Below are 20,241 nucleotides of genomic sequence, written 5' to 3'. Positions count from 1 at the left end.
ATAACCTTAGGTTAAGTAAATGGAAATCTATGAAATTTAAACACAATGTTTATGACCACAAAAGGAAGGTTGGTATTTATTTTGGGAGTTTAGGACCCAACAGATTAGGAATTAGGGGCCAAAAAGGGACCCAAATAAGCATTTTTCTTGGTTTTCGCACTATAATGTTAGTATAAGTAAATACAAATCTATGAAATTTAAACACAAGGCTTATGACCATAAAAGGAAGGTTGGTATTGATTTTGGGAGTTTTGGTCCCAACAGTTTAGGAAAAAGGGGCCCAAAGGGTCCAAAATTAAACTTTGTTTGATTTCATCAAAATTGAATAATTGGGGTTCTTTGATATGCCGAATCTAACTGTATATGTAGATTCTCAACTTTTGGTCCCGTTTTCAAATTGGTCTACATTAAGGTCCAAAGGGTCCAAAATTAAACTTAGTTTGATTTTGACAAAAAATGAATCGGTTGGGTTCTTTGATATGTTGAATCTAAAAATGTACTTAGATTCTTGATTATTGAAGTTTTTTTGGTCCAGTTTTCAAATTGGTCTACATTAAGGTCCAAAGGGTCCAAAATTAAACTTTGTTTGATTTCATCAAAAATTGAATCCTTGGGGTTCTTTGATATGCCAAATCTAACTGTGTATGTAGATTCTTCATTTTTGGTCCTGTTTTCAAATTTCAAATTCTACATTAAAGTCCAAAGGGTCCAAAATTAAACTAAGTTTGATTTTAACAAAAATTGAATTCTTGGGCCTCTTTGATATGCTGAATCTAAACATGTACTTAGATTTTTGATTATGGGCCCAGTTTTCAAGTTGGTCCAAATCAGGATCTAAAATTATTATATTAAGTATTGTGCAATAGCAAGTCTTTTCAATTGCACAGTATTGTGCAATGGCAAGAAATATCTAATTGCACAATATTGTGAAATAGCAAATTTTTTTTTAATTAGAGTTATCTTTCTTTGTCCAGAATAGTAAGCAAGAAATATCCTATTTGTGCAATAGCAAGAATTTTTTTTAATTGGAGTTATCTTTCTTTGTCCAGAATCAACTTAAATCTTTGTTATATACAATATACAATGTATATACACTTTTTACTACCAACTGATAAATTTAAATAATCTTTACCATTCAGTGATAACAAGCAGTTTTTTTACATCTTAATATTTTATGATGTATTTAAATGAGTAGTTATTGTTGCAAACTCCATTAGAAATTTGAATTAATATCAGTTTTGAAAAAGGGAAACGGGGATGTGAAAAAAAAGGGGGGGGGGGTTAAATTTTTCTCATTTCAGATTTCATAAATAAAAAGAAAATTTCTTCAAACATTTTTTTGAGAGGATTAATATTCAACAGCATAGTGATTTGCTCAAAGGCAAAAAAAACCTTTCAAGTTCATTAGACCACATTCATTCTGTGTCAGAAACCTATGCTGTGTCAACTATTTAATTTTAGATTTAAAAAGTTTGAAGAAGAAATCTTTAATTGATTTGTAAAATCTTGGCATTTGTTTTGTGTAAAAAAAAACCATGTAATGTCAAAAATTTGATCACAATCCAAATTCAGAGCTGTATCATGCTTGAATGTTTTGTCCATACTTGCCCCAACTGTTCAGGGTTCGACCTCTGCGGTCGTATAAAGCTGCGCCCTGCGGAGCACCTGGTTTCCTGTAGCATTAGATACAGTTATTGAAGCATGTGTGATACTGTAGAACAACTTATCTTTCACAGATACTTTATTTCGCGTTATACCAATTCTAGTCCATTTGGCGGCTTTTAATATTCACGATTTCTTATTTATTTGATGTAGATTACTAAAGATTTACTTATTCACAATGATTTATATTTGCTTTGTTTTTCTCCTTGCGAAAATAAGTTGGTTTACAATATACTGAAATTTTTTTAACTCAAGAATCCCATTATATTTTGGTTCAAGAAAAAATAATTGAGTTATCTCCCCTAGAATATGTTCCATATTTTTTTTCAATCTCAGATATCAAGGCTGTAGATATTAGACATACTGCACTTTTTAACATAAGAATTTTAAGATTTTTAATTCAAGAAAAAATAATTGAGTTATCTCCCCTAGAATACAAGTGTTCATTTTTTTTTTTTTTTTTAAATTTCAGGTATCATGATGTAGATATTAGAAACTTTACAAATAGTTGGAGAGATGGACTTGGATTTAATGCCCTCTTGCATCACTTTAGGTAAAAATACATGGTATTAAGAGTTCCACTATACATTTATGTGTATATTTGCATTGTGTAGGTTGATGTTCATTGTTGGTCAAATTTTAAAACAAAAGAATTTTTTAACACTAAATAATTGAAGTTTATGTCATAATATTTTTATATTATCATAAATATAAGTTAAAAGTATGGGTAATAGAGCTATATTTCAAGTTACAGGTTTATGTTAAATTATATTAAAAAATGTTTTTGTGTGAATAGAAAAAAAACCTAGATGATATAATTTTAAAATAAAATAAGCAAAGAAAGGTCTTATAGTGTCCTTAACAGGCTATTATTTGAACTTGGAATTATTTTTAATTATGGATTTTGCATAATTTCTTGTGTTTAAATTTTTTAATGAATTCCATGTTTATTTGCAATGATTTGGTATTATGATCTTTTGAGCGGTTAATAACACTTTCCATACAATGTATTTTGGTTAGATAGTGTTGTACGCGGCACAGTACATTCTATTGAAATATACTATTTTCTTTGTAATAGAAAGTGTTGTGCGCAGCACAGAACATTTCAGTACAGAATAAACATGGAATTTATTATAAATTTCAATAACAAGAAATCAAGCAAATTCCATAGTTAAAAATAATTCCAAGTTCAAAAAATAGCCTGTTCCTTGTAGAAATACAATGAAATTTGGATCACTGGACTTATTTTCTTGCTCTCAAACAAAATAGGTAGATGTTTGTTATAAAATTAAATTATTTGACTTCTCTCCCTAATATCGGCAAACTAAAATAAGTGCAATCCAACAAAAATAGTGTGTATTTAAAAAGAAAAACAGTTGTAATAACAAGATAAACAACATGATTTTAGGCATTTAAAGGTAAATTGCATTCTGGTCTCAAAATTTTTACTTTCAATTGAAAGTCTAGAATGTTTCTGCTATTTTATAATCCAAGATTGTACAAGACCCTTGATCTACCTCAAAATTAAGTTGTGAATACCTGTAGTAAAACTTAGATCTTCTGCATAAAATTCAGTCATAATCAATAAAGCTGGCTAGACATTTCAGCTTTTGCACTCATGTTTATCAAAAATTTAATAATGGTATTTTAGGATATGCAAGTGCTAGTTAGATAATTTTAAACTGTGAAGTAATTGAACAAATATTTACAGATATTGACTAAATAATCAAAGTATGACATGTTATGTGGCTAAAACATGCTTTTTCTGAAAAGCTTGTCATCTGAAATACTACAATATAGTAGTCATACAGAACTTTGGAAAACCAAAAATATTAAACTTGAGAGTACAAAATAGAATTTGAAAAGTAAAAATTTAAATGATGTATTTCTTGTTTTATATTTTGACCCAGTAGATTTTTGGAATATTTGAAACACAGACCTTTAGTCATTTTTTGGGGCCCTTCATAGCTTGCTGCTTGGTGTGAGCCAAGGGTCCATGTTGAAGACCGTACTTTGAACTAAAACGGTTTACTTTGGACGGAGAGTTGTCATTGGCACTCATACCGTTCTTATATCTCTTTAGTTGAACGAATCTGTAAAGTATTCAATTTAATGATATAATGACTTTTTTCAGACCAGACTTATTTATTTATGAGGATGTGTTGAATATGGACAACGAGACAAGACTTAACCATGCTTTCAATGTGGCTGAGAAATCACTGGAAATTGATAGACTGTTGGATGCTGAAGGTAATAATCATATTGCTCTATCCTTTCTTGCAAATAGTTTCATATTCCTGCAAAAACAAAAACATATTTATACAGTTTTACGAAACATATTCGTACCATATATTTCAGTCATCAAAACTAAGTATGGGAATATATTGTGTTATATCTCACTGAGTGGGGACCAAGTGATGCTGGTCAGCAAATAATATGATTCTATGACATCTTTACTAGTACCTTTCAGCCTAATTTCTTTGAACCACTATAAAATTATGTTTATTATTTTGGATTTCTTAAAAAGAAATAAAACTGAATGCCTATGAAATCCTGAATGAAAAAAGTCAGTGAAATTTAATGTTAATTTTAACTAGAATATATAAAAGGACAAAATTTGCAAAACAACTGAGCGTTTCAGTTTTAAAAAGATATATATATATATAGATATATAAATCTGTTAAAAAAAATATTTTATCTTGAATGAATTGAATCAGAAAGGAAAAATTTCATATGAAGTCAATTCCTTATATATATTTTTTTTCAAAATTAAAGCCTATTGGAATACTTAAACTTAGAAATAAAACTTCATTTACAATGATTGATAAAAATTAGTTTAACCAAAATGTTCTACTAATAATATTTATGAAAGTGTTATTTGAATAAAAGCAGTTTTATATCCTTTTTTTGTCTTTCATTTGAAGGTATTCATGTTCAAATCCAGATAACTTAGCATTCAAAGATGTGTCATGAATTCGTTCCTTTATTTGACCTTCAGACATCTATAAATAACTATCATTTGTATTTTCCAATCAGCATAAAATACATGTAAAATATCTAGAATAAATTTCTGGAATTGAAATACACCTCGTTTTTTTATGTTTTTAATGGAAATCACACATGAAATAGTAATTACACAGGTAAAGGAATTCCATTATTTATTTTGATGAGACAGGTTTTCATTAAAAAGTTATCTCAATGTAGAAGGAGTTGCCCACTCGCCAGGAATAAAAGAAAAGGCTTCCAACAAATAAAAGTTATTTTATTGCTATCAGACATGTATTTGATGCTGGAAATTATAACTGCATTTCTAAGAAATGTTACAATAAATACATGCAATTAATTACACTGAATCTATGTAAATTCTTTGGAAAGTCATCAGCTTTTATCTTTGGCAAAAAGCAAGATCAATTTTTGTGTATATATCCATGATTCCAGAGGAAGATAATTAGGCTTATTCCAAAAAGTTTGAAAAATTACTATAAGACAGTAATAAAGAGCACCAAAAACAAGAAAGAACTAGGCAGATAAAGCAAGCAGTCCTCATGGGGATTCTACTGGAAGAAATTTTTAACCGTTGTTCTAACTTCTCTTCAAACTTCATCAAAAAACGATGAAAATGAAATTATAATAATGTATCATGTAAAATATGCAAGGATCAAACATAATAAAATAACATAGAGAAGATTTATAGACAAAATAACTTTAAATTTTTTCCTCAAAACATGATCTGGTTAAAGAAAGTACATGGGTTTATTAAGAAGTTGGGCTAAAGTCTCAACATAATACATACTTTAAATTAACCTTAAACTCAAAACAGTGAAGAAGCACTTCAAAAATCTGTTAAATAAGTTTGTTTGATAAAGCCATTATAGCCATTATACAAAGTAAGAGTAATTCTCCTTCCATTTCACCATGGTTACATACAATATCTGTTGATTGACAGATTCATCTTCAAGAATAGATGTTGATTTTCTGGGTCTGTTTTATAGGTTAATGGCAGAAAACACAGTTTTTATAACATATTAATTACAAAATGACAATCATAATTATTTGTTTGAAATAACTATGTTAATTATGTCATGAGTATAAGACATTAACCTGAATTTAGAGGTAAAATGCCGATATATTTAAAGGTTAATTGACAGAAAAGTAATTTTGACCTAATTTATAACAATATGATAATAGATTAATATTTGTTTGAAATGCCCCTGGTGGGTTTATATAGTTATCAATATATTGAATTGTTTGTAAAAGTAAAGATTTGACATCACAATCCTTTTAGGAAAATAGAATCAACAGTTTTGGGGTTTAGATCAATGACAGTTATGATGCTCTCATGATGGGTTTTTCATGTTTTAGAATTGTAAGATATAGATTAATAGTCTTAAAATGTTTGTTTTAAAGTCATTGTATTGAACTAATGAAATAACACTATACTTATCTATTAAAAAGGTGAATCTCCTCTCCTTTTGAAAATTATATAAAAAAAAATGATACACACTTTTGTGTTGCCACTTTGTTACAATTTTGGAAATTTTGATTGATTGTTGTACATTTAGAGGTTTGGCCTGCTATAAAACCTGTTTAAACCTACCATATAAGTTTATAAGTGCCCGTACCAAAGTAAATGGACCTGTTATATGACCTTGACCTTAGTACAACAGTCCAGTGGTCAAGCTGAATGTTTCAGGATAAAGCATGCTACTCAGTAATACATGATAGGGCAATAATAATAGGTTCATGAAATGTTTTCATAAAAGGTTGGTTATTATTGTGAAGCTCAAAAATCTTACACTATAAGATAAAACATATATTGTATGTATACAAATTATATGTACATAAAAATGTAAAACTTACAAATTGCATTTGACCTGTAAGTGTAAAGTTTGCTTGAGAGTTATTGCCCTTAAAAATGATTCCAATTTTCAGCTGATGGGTTTAATATTTGAGTGTTCTCTACCTTTATTCAATACTATTCATAGAAATTATTTCTTTCCAAAAATGTACAAATTTAGACATTCTAAATGATTAATTCATTCTGATTAATGGCATTACTATATATTGTTCAATGAGGGTAGTAATGCCCTTTAACATCAGGTGTCAAACCGTCATTTTTGGCTACCGTTAGCATCAAATTGGTTAAAATTTTACCATGAATCGTCTAAATATACACTTATCTTGATTCGTCAGAGGTCTCAAATAATTATCATTACCGGTACCGTCATTTTTGGAAAAAAAATAATGTGATTTGTCAAAATCAGTATATGTTGTTATCGTCTAGAAGAAAGTGTACATTTCATCCTCAAACACCAAAAATCACCGTTAACCTCATTTGGCAAGAATTTTTACCGTTATTCGTCATGATGGTACCCCCATATGACCCTCTTCAATGAGGACTTGGTTTCTATGTGCAATGCCATATTTTCTCTGACTGAAGTTCTAATTATTCAAATGATATTTTTTAGTAATAGTATTATTAGAAATTGATATGGTAAAATTCTGCAGTAACAGTGTAGCAAATTACAAATTGCATGTGTTAAGAAAAAGGAGATGAACTCCATGAAGACTTTTTTTTTGTCATAAATAAAAGTACCAAAAAAAATAAGAATTGTGTTTTTAATTATTGTAATTTTTTCAGATGTGAATGTAGATAACCCAGATAAAAAGTCAGTTATGATGTACTTGATGTGTTTCTTCCAAGTTTTGCCACATTCAAACATATCAGAAACATGTGACATAGAGTTACCTCCACCTACACCACAATCTGCCTTAATACCAACACCAACTGAAAAATTCCATTTTGCTGAACATGTCAAGAAATCAGAGGTAAATGTGTAATGTATTTTATTAATTTGCCATTCCTATGTTTTGATATCAGGATAGAAGAACTAGAAAAGTTTGAAGTATTGTTGCACAAACAGTTTTCACAGGGTAGAATAGGAAGCACTTCAATCTGTAGATAGAAGGGATACAAATCTTACTATAGTGGACATAGTGACACAAAACTTTGCATATCAAGTAGAATATGTTTATATCATGGACTAGTTCACTGCATGAAAGGAGTAAAAAGCTAGTGTTGGGCACAAAATGGAAACCTTAGATTATATGACAATGAAACCAACCACAACTTATACAATGCCCTTTCATTGCTAGACTTAAATTGAGCCTGTATTTCATTGATAATCTAGACATCAACACATTTTATTATGGTGGCGCAACAGAGTTGTCGGTGCTGTATAGTTTTACCCTTGTCCTTTATTCTGTCATTCTGCAACAGAGTTGTCGGTGCTGTATAGTTTTACCCTTGTCCTTTATTCTGTCATTCTGCAACAGAGTTGTCGGTGCTGTATAGTTTTACCCTTGTTCTTTATTCTGTCATTCTGTCATTCTGCATTACGTCATCAAGTGTTACAACACTACAGTTGACCTACTTTACCAAAGTTGTGTCATGATTTTATGTCAAGGTCGTCACACTGATATTAAGGTTAAGTATTTCAATGGTTTGAGCCACCTCAAACTTAATATTGGGCTCACTTAATCTTCAATGGGAGGGGTTATTCTTTTAGTATTTAATGGCTGGTCAGTTCTATTTATGTCAATTGTTGATTTATAAGGAGCCAGGGAAGGCAAGGTGGGCAAAAAAACTAATATTTGCAGTTTGAGTTTCATTGCACTAAAAGAGATAATAAAACAATGAACCATCCTATCAGTTCTCATGTAGACATCCAAATATCTTAAAATAAGCTCATTCAAAATAAACATTATTTATATTCTATTACAAAAACATTTTAACAAATTGAGTTTTAATTATAGACAAACCAAAATAAAATCCGATAACAATTCACCGAAATGAAAACAATGAAAAATGTATTTATTTTATTATTGTGATGTATCATATGCAAAAACAAATAGGTTATAAATGTGCAATAAAGACATACATGATTATTTAAATATACATGATATCTTTATGTAGGAGACATTTATTATTATTGTTATTAATGAAAATATTATGTTTGGTTGCCAACATGTCGATATTGAAACTTAGATACATAAGAGAAAGAAAACAAATATATTTGTGATGTTTATGATTTTTGGCAATAACCAACAAAAGGATGTAGCTGTGTTTACAGCTTATCTATAGAACAAAACTGGCTTAGGTTAGGTTTATTTTACTTTTGAATATTGAGAAGGGCCTTGGTGGCCGAGTGGTCGTAGAAGTCAAACTACTATATGCCCTAGTCAGTCAACACTGTGGTTGTGTCAATTGCAGAGGCAGATTTTGAAAAAAATTGGTTGCTTATATAGGGAATCATTGAAGCGTGACTGGAGCGGGCCCCCTCTTAGGTCAGTCAGTGGGCCCCCACTTATGAAAATTTTTGGATCCGCCACTGAATTGGAATCCAGCATGGGGAAGGTGCACCTGACTCCAATCTTAATTGACTAGGATTTTCAGTTTCCCTAACGAAGGTCTGGTTCCTCCACCAATAAAAATTGTCTTCCACAAATAGCTCAAAAGTATTGAAAGTGTGGTTAACACCATTTAATCAACAATTTAAGTATTTAGTTCATATTTACTCCTCAAATACTTACATGGTTTGAAGATGAAGAAAAAAGCAGAACTGTTCTTTGAATCTGTGATCATTGCTTATATTATATGCCCTGACATATCATTTGTTATATTATAAATTTACTGTATGAGATTTGCTTGTTAATTATAGTGATGTTGTCTCATGCTTTGTTGTCATGCTCTTCCATAAAACATAGTTAAATCACTGAAACATCTTTCACAGATTTTTAAAAGCAGTTTGCATTAACAATGTCATTGTGTAAATCAGATACACCCAATAATCCTTCATGAAATATTTGCCACTGGACATTAAGCAACTAAAATCAATCAATGTATTGCACCTCAGAGGCGGATTTAGGGGGGCCCAGGGGGCCCGGGCCCCCCTTTTTGGGAAAAAAATTGGTTGCTTATATAGGGAATCACTGAAGCGTGACTGGAGCGGGCCCCCTCTTAGGTCAGTCAGTGGGCCCCCACTTATGAAAATTTTTGGATCCGCCACTGAATTGGAATCCAGCATGGGGAAGGTGCACCTGACTCCAATCTTAATTGACTAGGATTTTCAGTTTCCCTAACGAAGGTCTGGTTCCTCCACCAATAAAAATTGTCTTCCACAAATAGCTCAAAAGTATTGAAAGTGTGGTTAACACCATTTAATCAACAATTTAAGTATTTAGTTCATATTTACTCCTCAAATACTTACATGGTTTGAAGATGAAGAAAAAAGCAGAACTGTTCTTTGAATCTGTGATCATTGCTTATATTATATGCCCTGACATATCATTTGTTATATTATAAATTTACTGTATGAGATTTGCTTGTTAATTATAGTGATGTTGTCTCATGCTTTGTTGTCATGCTCTTCCATAAAACATAGTTAAATCACTGAAACATCTTTCACAGATTTTTAAAAGCAGTTTGCATTAACAATGTCATTGTGTAAATCAGATACACCCAATAATCCTTCATGAAATATTTGCCACTGGACATTAAGCAACTAAAATCAATCAATGTATTGCACCTCAGAGGCGGATTTAGGGGGGCCCAGGGGGCCCGGGCCCCCCTTTTTGGGAAAAAAATTGGTTGCTTATATAGGGAATCACTGAAGCGTGACTGGAGCGGGCCCCCTCTTAGGTCAGTCAGTAAGCCCCCACTTATGAAAAATTCTGGATCCGCCACTGCACCCATTGGTGTTTCTTTTACATGAAGTATTACTGGTCATTGTTGTCTTGTGCTTAGGAAACAATTGTCAGCACTTTTTCCCAGTCAAACAATTTGAAGAACTTACCTAGTAGATTTATTGTCATTTTGCTCCAGTCCTGAATATGCATGAAATTTTGCAAAATTACATAATGCAAGCAACAAATGATAAATGGCTGACCCATGTTAAGAGAGAGCCGTATCTCTCGCACGTAATAGTCACCCTTGTAGATTTTGAAAAAGAGTTGGCTAATGCCGCTACAAGACAGCACCCGCAAAGTGGAGAGGGATTAATGTAAGTTGCTATAACTTGTTTCCCAATCAACTATGTTTAAACTAACCAACAATCTATCATGCCATGAGGATATGAAAATAAGGAGATGTGTAAAGCTGCTAATTTGACAATTCAAAACATGTGGATATAAGCAACTATAGATAATTGTATTGCCTTCAATAATGAGAAAAGTGCACAAAGTTCTTGTATGGCATTGCATCTGCCATATATGTTAGTGTGCTGCACATGCTTTGGTTGACTTCCAATTGTATTATCTCCATTATATAAATGTCAGTGGGTGAAGCAACTTCTATTTATAACCTTACGCAAAACATTTATATGGAACAAAAATGGAAAAATTTAACGAGTTTAAAAAAATTTAATGTTATATTTGGAAAGGCTATCGTAATTTGCTGGTAAAAAAAAATCAATACTTTTTAATTAGATATATTTACAAGCATAAATTGAAATGAATTCTAAAAAAGATAAATGATTTAAACGTTATAATCAGTGGACATATAAGGATAGGCTATTAGTTTGAAGGAAGTTTTTTAAGGATCAATTACATAATACAATTTATTGAAGTGGCTATTTTTGTATCCTGAATTATCAGTTTTACAAAATTAGCTTTATTTCCAGTGGGTCTATCACTACATGGTATAGCTTGATTATATTTTAACAATAACATTCTTTGACTTGGTCCTTGTTGCTCTTTTATAAGTTATATCTTATCTATATTCAAGTGTAGGGCCTTGAATGGATATGAAGAAAAGAAACAATGTTTACATAAATAGGCCCATTGTTCCTGATCATACCTTGGTGTTAGGCGTGGGAGAAAGGGTAGTCCAGGGATCACCTGTAGTACGTTACTAGATCAGACCTATAGTATGGGTGCGTTATCAGTGATCAAACTGTTAATGTAAACAATACCAAAGATTAAAACCCATGATTCCGACATTTTTACACATTTTATACACCGAAAATCTGGAAAACAAAAAGTTTTTAAAAAAATGCAATTAAAATAAATATTTTTTTTTAGCCAAAAAAATATAGCAAAAAAAATATTAAATGAATAAATAAATATAGCAATAATTTTTTATCAGATATATGTAACGAGATAATTGTTATATGTCCTCATTTAGATAGTAAAGAAAAGACGGAAATGCTTGAATGAATAATTTTACTATAATAAGTATTGTGTGAAAAAAAGACACTAATATGTTATGTCAACACAATGTAATAATCTACCTATGATTGAATAATTGTGTCGCCTAATTTTCGGTAATAATCGTCACACTGTTACCTGTCTCACCTGTATAACTTCTGATATGTAAACATCGACCATTCATGTGTCTATCAGCTGGGCACTTAATCGTACCTTCGTTTCTCAGGAATGGTGGATAGCCATTATTTATAAATACATATATAAGATATCAATATTGAATATTTTTGGAGTTAACAATAACTTTGCTAAGTTCTTCATGTTGCTATGCCTCATTTAGATTGGGGCAAGATGAATTTGGATTTCCTACTTGTGTGTATTGCTGTTGTAAATAACAATGTGTAAAACAAATGTGTGAGGTGATATTAATTAACCTAAATCCTTAGACTTGAAGGATTTACCGATATTTTCTACATTTTTCGGGAGAAATAGGGAGTTGAATATTTATATACAATTACAGGTAGGTCTAGAGATAATTAAGTTTACCAATGTTATCTGGAGATATTTAGCTTCATTTAATGTACTGCTGCTACCAAGCAACCAAATGTTTTAAATAAATGCAGAGAGAAAAGTGAAAAAATATGAAAATAGAAAGTTATGATAATGCAGCACTAATAAAAAAAAATTCCATCAAAATTCTTCGAATGTCATATTTAAGCTTTCATGTCTAAAGATGAACAATGTGCAAGTAATTCTGTCAAAATTGTGATAAATGAAATATTCATTTTTATCTTTTCAAAATTTATTTATTATAAAACATTAATCGGAATCTGTTTTTGCCATATTTAGAAGAAATATTTTAAGTTAGGTAGCTGGATGTTCTAAAACTGTTGATTGTTACCTCACAGCTGGATGTTTAAACTTTATATTTCTTATATTTGTTCAACACTATGTTTAACTGCCGATTCAATACTTCAATAAAAATTTTACCAAAAGACTTTCTATTCTTAGGTGCTTGTCATCACTGAAAATTTATATAGACATTCAACAGAAGTGATTAGGTCAAGTACCGGTAGCCCAAAATTATCTAGGACACAAAAAAAACGTAATGGGCCTCAGTTAGAAAATTTATGCAGAAGCATTTGCATGTGATTAAATTTTACTATACAGAATAATGAAAAAGTCTTAAACCTTACATCCTAATTATTGACCTTCTATCTGTGATATCATATAGATTTTATTGATAGGAATATTTACCACTAAACTAAGGCAATACAAGTTATAGGATCAGAACTAGTAAGATACAATAAGATAACCGAAAAGTGTTTTATTGGAATAAAGGATAGACTAATTTGATGGCCATTGAAAACAGTAAAACTGACCATTCTGAGGTTTAGTCTGTTAAAGAAATTTGCCACACCCCATAACAAGACTTGTTGTTCAGGGTGACAAATGCAGTGGCCGATCCAAGAGGGGGGTTCCTGGGGTTGGAACCCTCCCCAATTTTTCATGATTAATGTTTTTTTTTTAATGAGGACATAGGGTTGGAACACCCTCTTTTATGAATGGCTGAATTTGCCCTTGAAATGAGCAGAGCTTTAGAATGTGACACTGTCCCAACATTTGCTTTCAGAATAAGCTACTGTCCAGGATTAGGTTTCCAATTTAGGATAGGATACCAAAGATTTGTTTTCTTCAAAATCTCTTCTTTTCTTTCTTTCTTTCAAAGCCAACCATACAATGCTGCACATCAAAGCTTTAAAACCATCAGTAAATATTTCAGTTGTTTAATGTCATATTAAATGACAAGATAGGTTGATATATTACCCTAATTTAGACCTAGCTTGACAATGCTTGAGTGTAAGGTTGCATATAAATGCAACATTTATTGAAATCAAATATTCACTCTATCCTGTTGGGAAAATTACCCATTGCTAGTTTAATAGGTTTATACATTTTCATATGGTGTAATTCTTTTAAAATTTGGATTGAAAGATAGCTAAATAGCTGAGTAGAAGTCTTTCAAATGGAGTGCAACCAATTCTTTTATTGAAAAAGATAAGCTAAGCATTTAGGACATGGATTCTTTTAGTTTATGTAATTTTCACACTACTGAGGATTTGAATTTTTCTAAATAATTATCTGAAAATGAAACCACATCTACTAAGTCAGTCCAATATATATATTAAAGATTTTCATTTTTGATTGTTTAACAATGATATTCAGGACCTCCATTTTATAAATACATGATCAAAACAACTTTTCACATTTATAGATCGTTAATTTATAACCTTTTATGCCTAGATAATTCTATCAACTTACATGAAGATATATACTGTCAATCATCAATAAACTCATCATAGATACCAGGACTAAATTTTATATTTACGCCAGACGCGCGTTTCGTCTACAAAAGACTCATCAGTGATGCTCGAATCCAAAAAAGTTAAAAAAAAAATAAAGCCAAATAAAGTACGAAGTTGAAGAGCATTGAGATCAATCATCAAATTATACTATTAAATTTGATACATGTACAATAAAAAAGTTTAAAAAACTGCATCACATTACCAGTGAAGGGCATAGAAATTATCAAAGAGTTTAAGATCTTCTACATCAGTTTTCATCTTGTTAAGGTTTTTTTTCGTGAGCGTGACCTTCTTGAATAGGCAGTTGGATCATGTTGTTTGCTCTCTATTATACAAATATCTTTAGTTCAGATTCTTCTTTTGCTGAAACAATTTGAAGTTACTTTATAAAATGACAATTATTACACAGTTTAGAGTGTTCTCTGTTTGGAAGAAATTCCTTGAATCTGAAAAGAAATTGGGAATAATGTACTCATGTTTTTGTTTATTAAGGTTTAATAGTAAATATTAGCACAAATTAGTATAAATATTGTTACAACCTTGTTAATCCTGTGGACTAATGCCAGATAAACAGAGATTGTATTTAAGATCTGATTTGTAGTGACCAAGGCTTTGTTATATTACTTGAAGGTTTAATATTTGTTGCATAATGAATATTTAAATTGAACGTGTTATGATTTAATTTAGTTTCAGCCAAATATTATTTAAAGTCATTGTCTTTTATGTTGATATTTTTGTTAGATGTCAGTTTCATTCTTAATAGGTTAAGTAGGTTAAATTAAGGCAACATTTAATAAGTATACACTGTTCGAAAGTCATAAATCAATTGATACAAAAACATATCCTGATTACAGATTAAAAATGAGGGAAACACATCAACTATAAGAGGAAAACAATGAAACAACAGAGTGAATAAAAACAAACACTGACTTCTGATTTTTTAATTGTGATTTCTTCTACAACTGCTTTTTGCTGAAATATTTTTTTCCAGAAATTAAAGCCATGTGCAAAAGTTAACCTAGACACAATCTAAACTGTCACTAAGCAATAATGTTGTTACTAATTGCACTCTTCAGAAGATAAATGAACTTCAGATCTGAAACCTTTATATTATTATGGTGGCATATTTACTGTTCATTAATCTGATTAACCCTGCAATATGACTTTATAATAACTATAAACAAACACAATCTAATACATCTATCTTGTAATAAACAGACTGGGGAGGGTTCAGAATTAGCATCAAATCTCTAACACATCTATGAGACTTGTGATTACTAAGTCTTGTCAGGTTCTGGCAAGTCTGGGTTGAACTCTTTCTTAGAGTGGCTCGAAAAAAGATAGATGTTTGCAAGTGTCAGTGAGACAACAAACAAGCAACACAAAGCAACCAAAAATGACATTTAAATAAAAAAAATCAAAATACAGAAAATTATGGAAAAGCAACATTTCATGTGTGAGGATTTTACTTGCTTTATATATCCAAATCCATAAATACAGTGACATCAAAACTTAAAATTCCTGAATGACAAAAATGATTCTGACAACTTAATTTTTAAAGTTTTTGATTTGGGACGGGAACAAAAACATTTGGCAGGAAAAACTAGTTTGTAAATACTTCACACTCTCCCTGTGCATGCTTTAATTCATTTACAAACAAGCTATTAATATAGAAAACCTATTGGTAAAACTGAATTTTTTCACGTCAGCTGGAAATTGAATTCTAAAAATGTTCTGTTGCCAAAATTTCAAAAATCAGTGTCTCATTTTTCTCTCAAGTTTTCAATTCTATTTTGATCTTATTAAAAGTTACATAACACTGTCAAACAAAGCATTAATTGCAAAAAGCAGCTGAGATTGAACTCCATTCTCTAGAATCTTAAGAGCATTGGGACCAAAAATTATCATCTGAGGAATTATTTTTCAATATCAGACAAAATTTTGATAAGATCTTCTGTAGCTGACTTTAAATTTATTTGACCAGTTATAAAACAGTTGAGGTTCTAAATAGAGTAAATCTTTGACCTGTTATTTCTGATAGTCATACCTTACTATCAATTCGCTGTTTCAGAATTTAATGTATTCTGGGTAATATTTTCCAAAAATACAGTACCCCAAAACGGTGTGATTAGGTAAACACAGTCTCAACGATGGGAATTCATAACAATGACATGACCTTTTTTTCAATTTTGGGTACCAATAATAAAATTACCCGTAGTCTTAAGATTCTGAAGCGACCAGTTCTTCTTATATGTTGAAGTTACACATATTGTGCTGCAATCAGTTCATAAGTGCTGTTCGCCTATTCTTATGTTTCCAAAGTATAAATTTAGTTCTGGTATCTTGGTGGTCTTTTTACTGATTTTGAACACATTACAATATTATCAATTCTGTTTATATGATCAGATTATACATGCTATACTGCAATCTGTTTATAAGTATTGTTTGTTTGCCAGTACAGTATGCCAATGTTTTGCAAGTCAAGAAATTTAGTTCTTGTATTATGATGGTCTTTTTAGTGATTTGGTACAAATTATATGTTGATATTATACATGTTACAATGTATAATATCAACATATAATCAACGTTCTTTACCTTTTCAATAGTCAAGCCATTTAGTTCCTGTATCATGGTAGTCTTACACCCTTTTTGTCAGAGGCAGAATATTTATGATATGCTCCTCAGCACTCTCCTTGTAGTTGTGATTAAAGGTAAATCTTTTAACATTATTCCATGTTAGATGTCTTTGATCTTACATTAACTCGTCATACATATCATATATTCATTTGTTTGTGAGGAGTCAATACTAGGACACTTACATTTTTTGGATGAGAAATGAGGTTAATACTTTATTGAAGATTTTATAGAACAATTTTCTAAAAGCTTAACAAGAACAATTTTCTAAAAGCTTAACAAGAACAATTTTCTAAAAGCTTAACAAGAAGACATGACATAGGCAGATCCAGGGGGCCCTGTGGGGCCTGGGCCCCCCTTTCTTGGGAAAAATTTGGTTGATTGTATAGGGAATCATTGAAGCATGACTGGAGCGCCCCCCCCACCTAGGTCAGTCAGTGGGCCCCCCCTTAGGAAAAGTTCTGGATCTACCACTGGATGATCTTGATAAAGTTATTTCTCATATAATTGTCTTGCTCCTGAACAAGTTGCCAATTTTCTGAAACTTTGCCATCTCTGTCAAGTTATAGGCAATGATGGTTTTCAAATGAAAAAGTAATAATGTTTTTACCAAAGTTCTATTGACCATAATTAAGATACAGGTCAATTCTTTATAATGGCTACAAGATATGAAATCTTGTAAAACAGAAAAATGTGCAGAATGAAAGGTTGTTGGATATTATCTCTTATTTACCAAGCAGTTAAGTAACACATAATTTGTTCACCAACCATTAAAGCTGTAAACACATGTAGTGAGCACTTCTGTTGTACTGTACCTCTGCTAAAGACAAAACAAAACATAAAATAGTTAACACTGGTGGAGATAAACCTTTAATAGGTATAGGAAGATGTGGTTTGAGTGCCAATGAGACAACTCTACATCCATCTTTAAGTCTATCAATTGAAATATGAACTTTATTATATAAACCAAGAAAATTAAGGTTATTTGTAAATGAATTACATGAGCATTGAAGAATTTTTTTTGCAACTTTTTCAGTAAAAGTAGGAAGAATTTGAAAGTGTCTAGCAGCTTTTAGTTTAACTCATGTGCATAGTAGAGTAATTTTGCAACTATTTTTAGTAAAAGTTAGAAGAATTTGCAAGTGTCTGGTAGCTAAATTTTAGTTAGTTGACAAATTGTTTGAACCAAAATACCCATAAATTAAAAAGAATATAACAGACTTAATATTCCAAAAAGTAATTGAAGTATGATTATGTAATTAAACCCACATAATTTAAAGGATAATGCCCTAGTATTTACTTAGATGTCAGTTTGATTGTTTGTAAAGATAGCAGGTAAAAAGTATATAATGAGATTAAACTAATTTCAACTTTCATGTTTTTTGTAATGCACTTTAGAAAGTCTTTTACCACATTCATATCTCAGCAGTTTGCACTTGGTTTGGATGGGTCTACTGGATTCCACAAATACATTATTACATGTACAACACTGTATAAAACCAATAAAATTAATTGAAAATGTAAAGATCAATTACATATTGTGTAAGTTTAGAAAATTTTAAAATAGAGGTGAATAAGATGTAATGGGTTTTGATCATTAATATAACATGCTTATAAATTGATTCTCTTTTTACCAGATGAAATAACACTCTTGATGGATAACCAGCTGAGAGAGAGATTGAAAATGTTACAGATATTGTCAGTTTGTCTCTTTATGCCAAGATCTCTCAAGTTCAGTGTGAAAATTAAAACCTTATGTACAAAAGACATTATATTCCTTTTGGCTTACTTGACTAACTTTATTCCTTTGCCATTTTCGGGGCCTTTTATAGCATTAACTGTGTGGTATGGGTTTTGGTCATTGTTGAAGACTACAATAACCTGTAGTTGTTCAGCTTCTATATGTCATTAGATCAGAGGTGGAGAGTTGTATCATTGGCAATAATTCCACATCTAATTTTTTAAATGTGCTTCAAGCTGTATTTAACAATAAAAATATTATTCCTTTCTTTTTTGCAAACTTTATACACACTTATAATATAATTTTATTTCAGTTTTGATATTTCTTTTCTGAGGTTATTATAAAACAATAGATATGTTTTCAAAATATTAAATTGATGGTAAATTGGATAATTTTGATGGCATTTCAAGGTTGCCATCGAAGTCTGTTAAAAAAATCATGTACTTAGAGACTTCTTGCAATATTTACTAAACAACTGGACAAGAATATGGAAAGATCATTTCAGTTATTAACACATGAACTTGCAGTGAGATGTTAGGGTTTGTTCCATGTAAAAAAGGCCCATATGGAATTTTAGATACAAGAAAATATTGTTATAAGAGTTGTGCTTCGATGTCGGTTTTCTGAAGTTTGTGTGCAAGGATATTGTGTCTTGAAATCATATCCAATATCTCCTCTTTTCCATTCCCTCATATCATATGAAAACCAAGACAACAGACTGGCTTATTTTATTTTTAGAAACTTATTCACAATAGACCCATAATGATACTTAGTGCCCTTGCCCTGAAATTGTTACATGTCTCATAATACTTAAAATGCAAGTCATTATTTTACCCCATTCTCAGCTACATCAGTAATCATTTAAAACCTATGTTTGGTAAACCTAAACAGCATACACATATAACAACATCATGGTTAGTTTAATGCAATAGAAAAGTCACTTAGTCCCTTGTCTTTGTTTTATTCTGTAGAAACAAAAACAAAGAGATTTCCCTAGTCTGATCTTTATAATGTCACGAAAGTTTGACAAACTCTTGTAACATTGGGTAAATATTTGGTATAAAGTTCTTCAGAGTCAGTGTGACCTCTACAAACACTGCCTACTTATCTTTAAATTTATATTGTAAACTTCATTTGAATAAAACTATAAGTGATATATTTTGACTCTTTATTCTTTGTTCTGAGGTCAAAGTAAAAGTTTATTACCTGTTATTATATAGTATTCTCACATTGACTTTCTGCTTTTTCATCTTCTTATTTAGACAAGTCTATACAGCAGTCAAGCATTACCGTATTTGACCATGTATAGTATGCACCAGGGGTTCAAAAACATTTGTATTGCCTAGACTAGACAAGTCAATTATAGTTTTGACTTGTATTCCTAGCCTGATTGAACATGTGACATGGGTTTGCCATTTTAGCATAATTCAGAAAAAAAATCAGTTATTTGATCTTTTTGACCTGACCTTTTGTCTTAAATGGCCACTCATTTTCAGTTAGGCAGCAACCATTTGATTTTCTGGGGGGGGCTATGGTTTTTTTTTCTGGACAAATTTTTTTTTCGCCTGCGGCGAAAAACAATCTATTTTTTTCACGACAAGTCGAAAGCAATTTTTTTCTTTCAATTTTAGCATT

At 30.8% G+C, this 20,241-nt stretch overlaps 1 protein-coding gene across 3 annotated transcripts in view; it reads left to right on the top strand.

Annotated features, from left to right (window-relative positions):
• Positions 1 to 20,241, top strand: part of LOC139492092 (dystrophin-like) — a 223,371-nt gene that overhangs the window by 45,359 nt on the left and 157,771 nt on the right. For 2 of the 3 annotated variants that reach the window (XM_071280234.1, XM_071280235.1), the window contains 3 exons: positions 2,135 to 2,215; positions 3,797 to 3,912; positions 7,304 to 7,491. In XM_071280234.1, the coding sequence (XP_071136335.1) occupies positions 2,135 to 2,215; positions 3,797 to 3,912; positions 7,304 to 7,491 (385 nt within the window). Of the gene's footprint in view, positions 1 to 2,134; positions 2,216 to 3,796; positions 3,913 to 7,303; positions 7,492 to 11,900; positions 12,386 to 20,241 lie in introns of those variants that run through there. The other variant, XM_071280236.1, reaches the window with a different exon arrangement.

Source organism: Mytilus edulis, chromosome 10 (assembly GCF_963676685.1).
Source record: "Mytilus edulis chromosome 10, xbMytEdul2.2, whole genome shotgun sequence".
NCBI classification, from domain to species: Eukaryota; Metazoa; Mollusca; class Bivalvia; order Mytilida; family Mytilidae; genus Mytilus; species Mytilus edulis.
The sequence above is the reverse complement of the archived record's forward strand: the minus strand, read 5'-3'. Positions and strand labels throughout refer to the sequence as shown.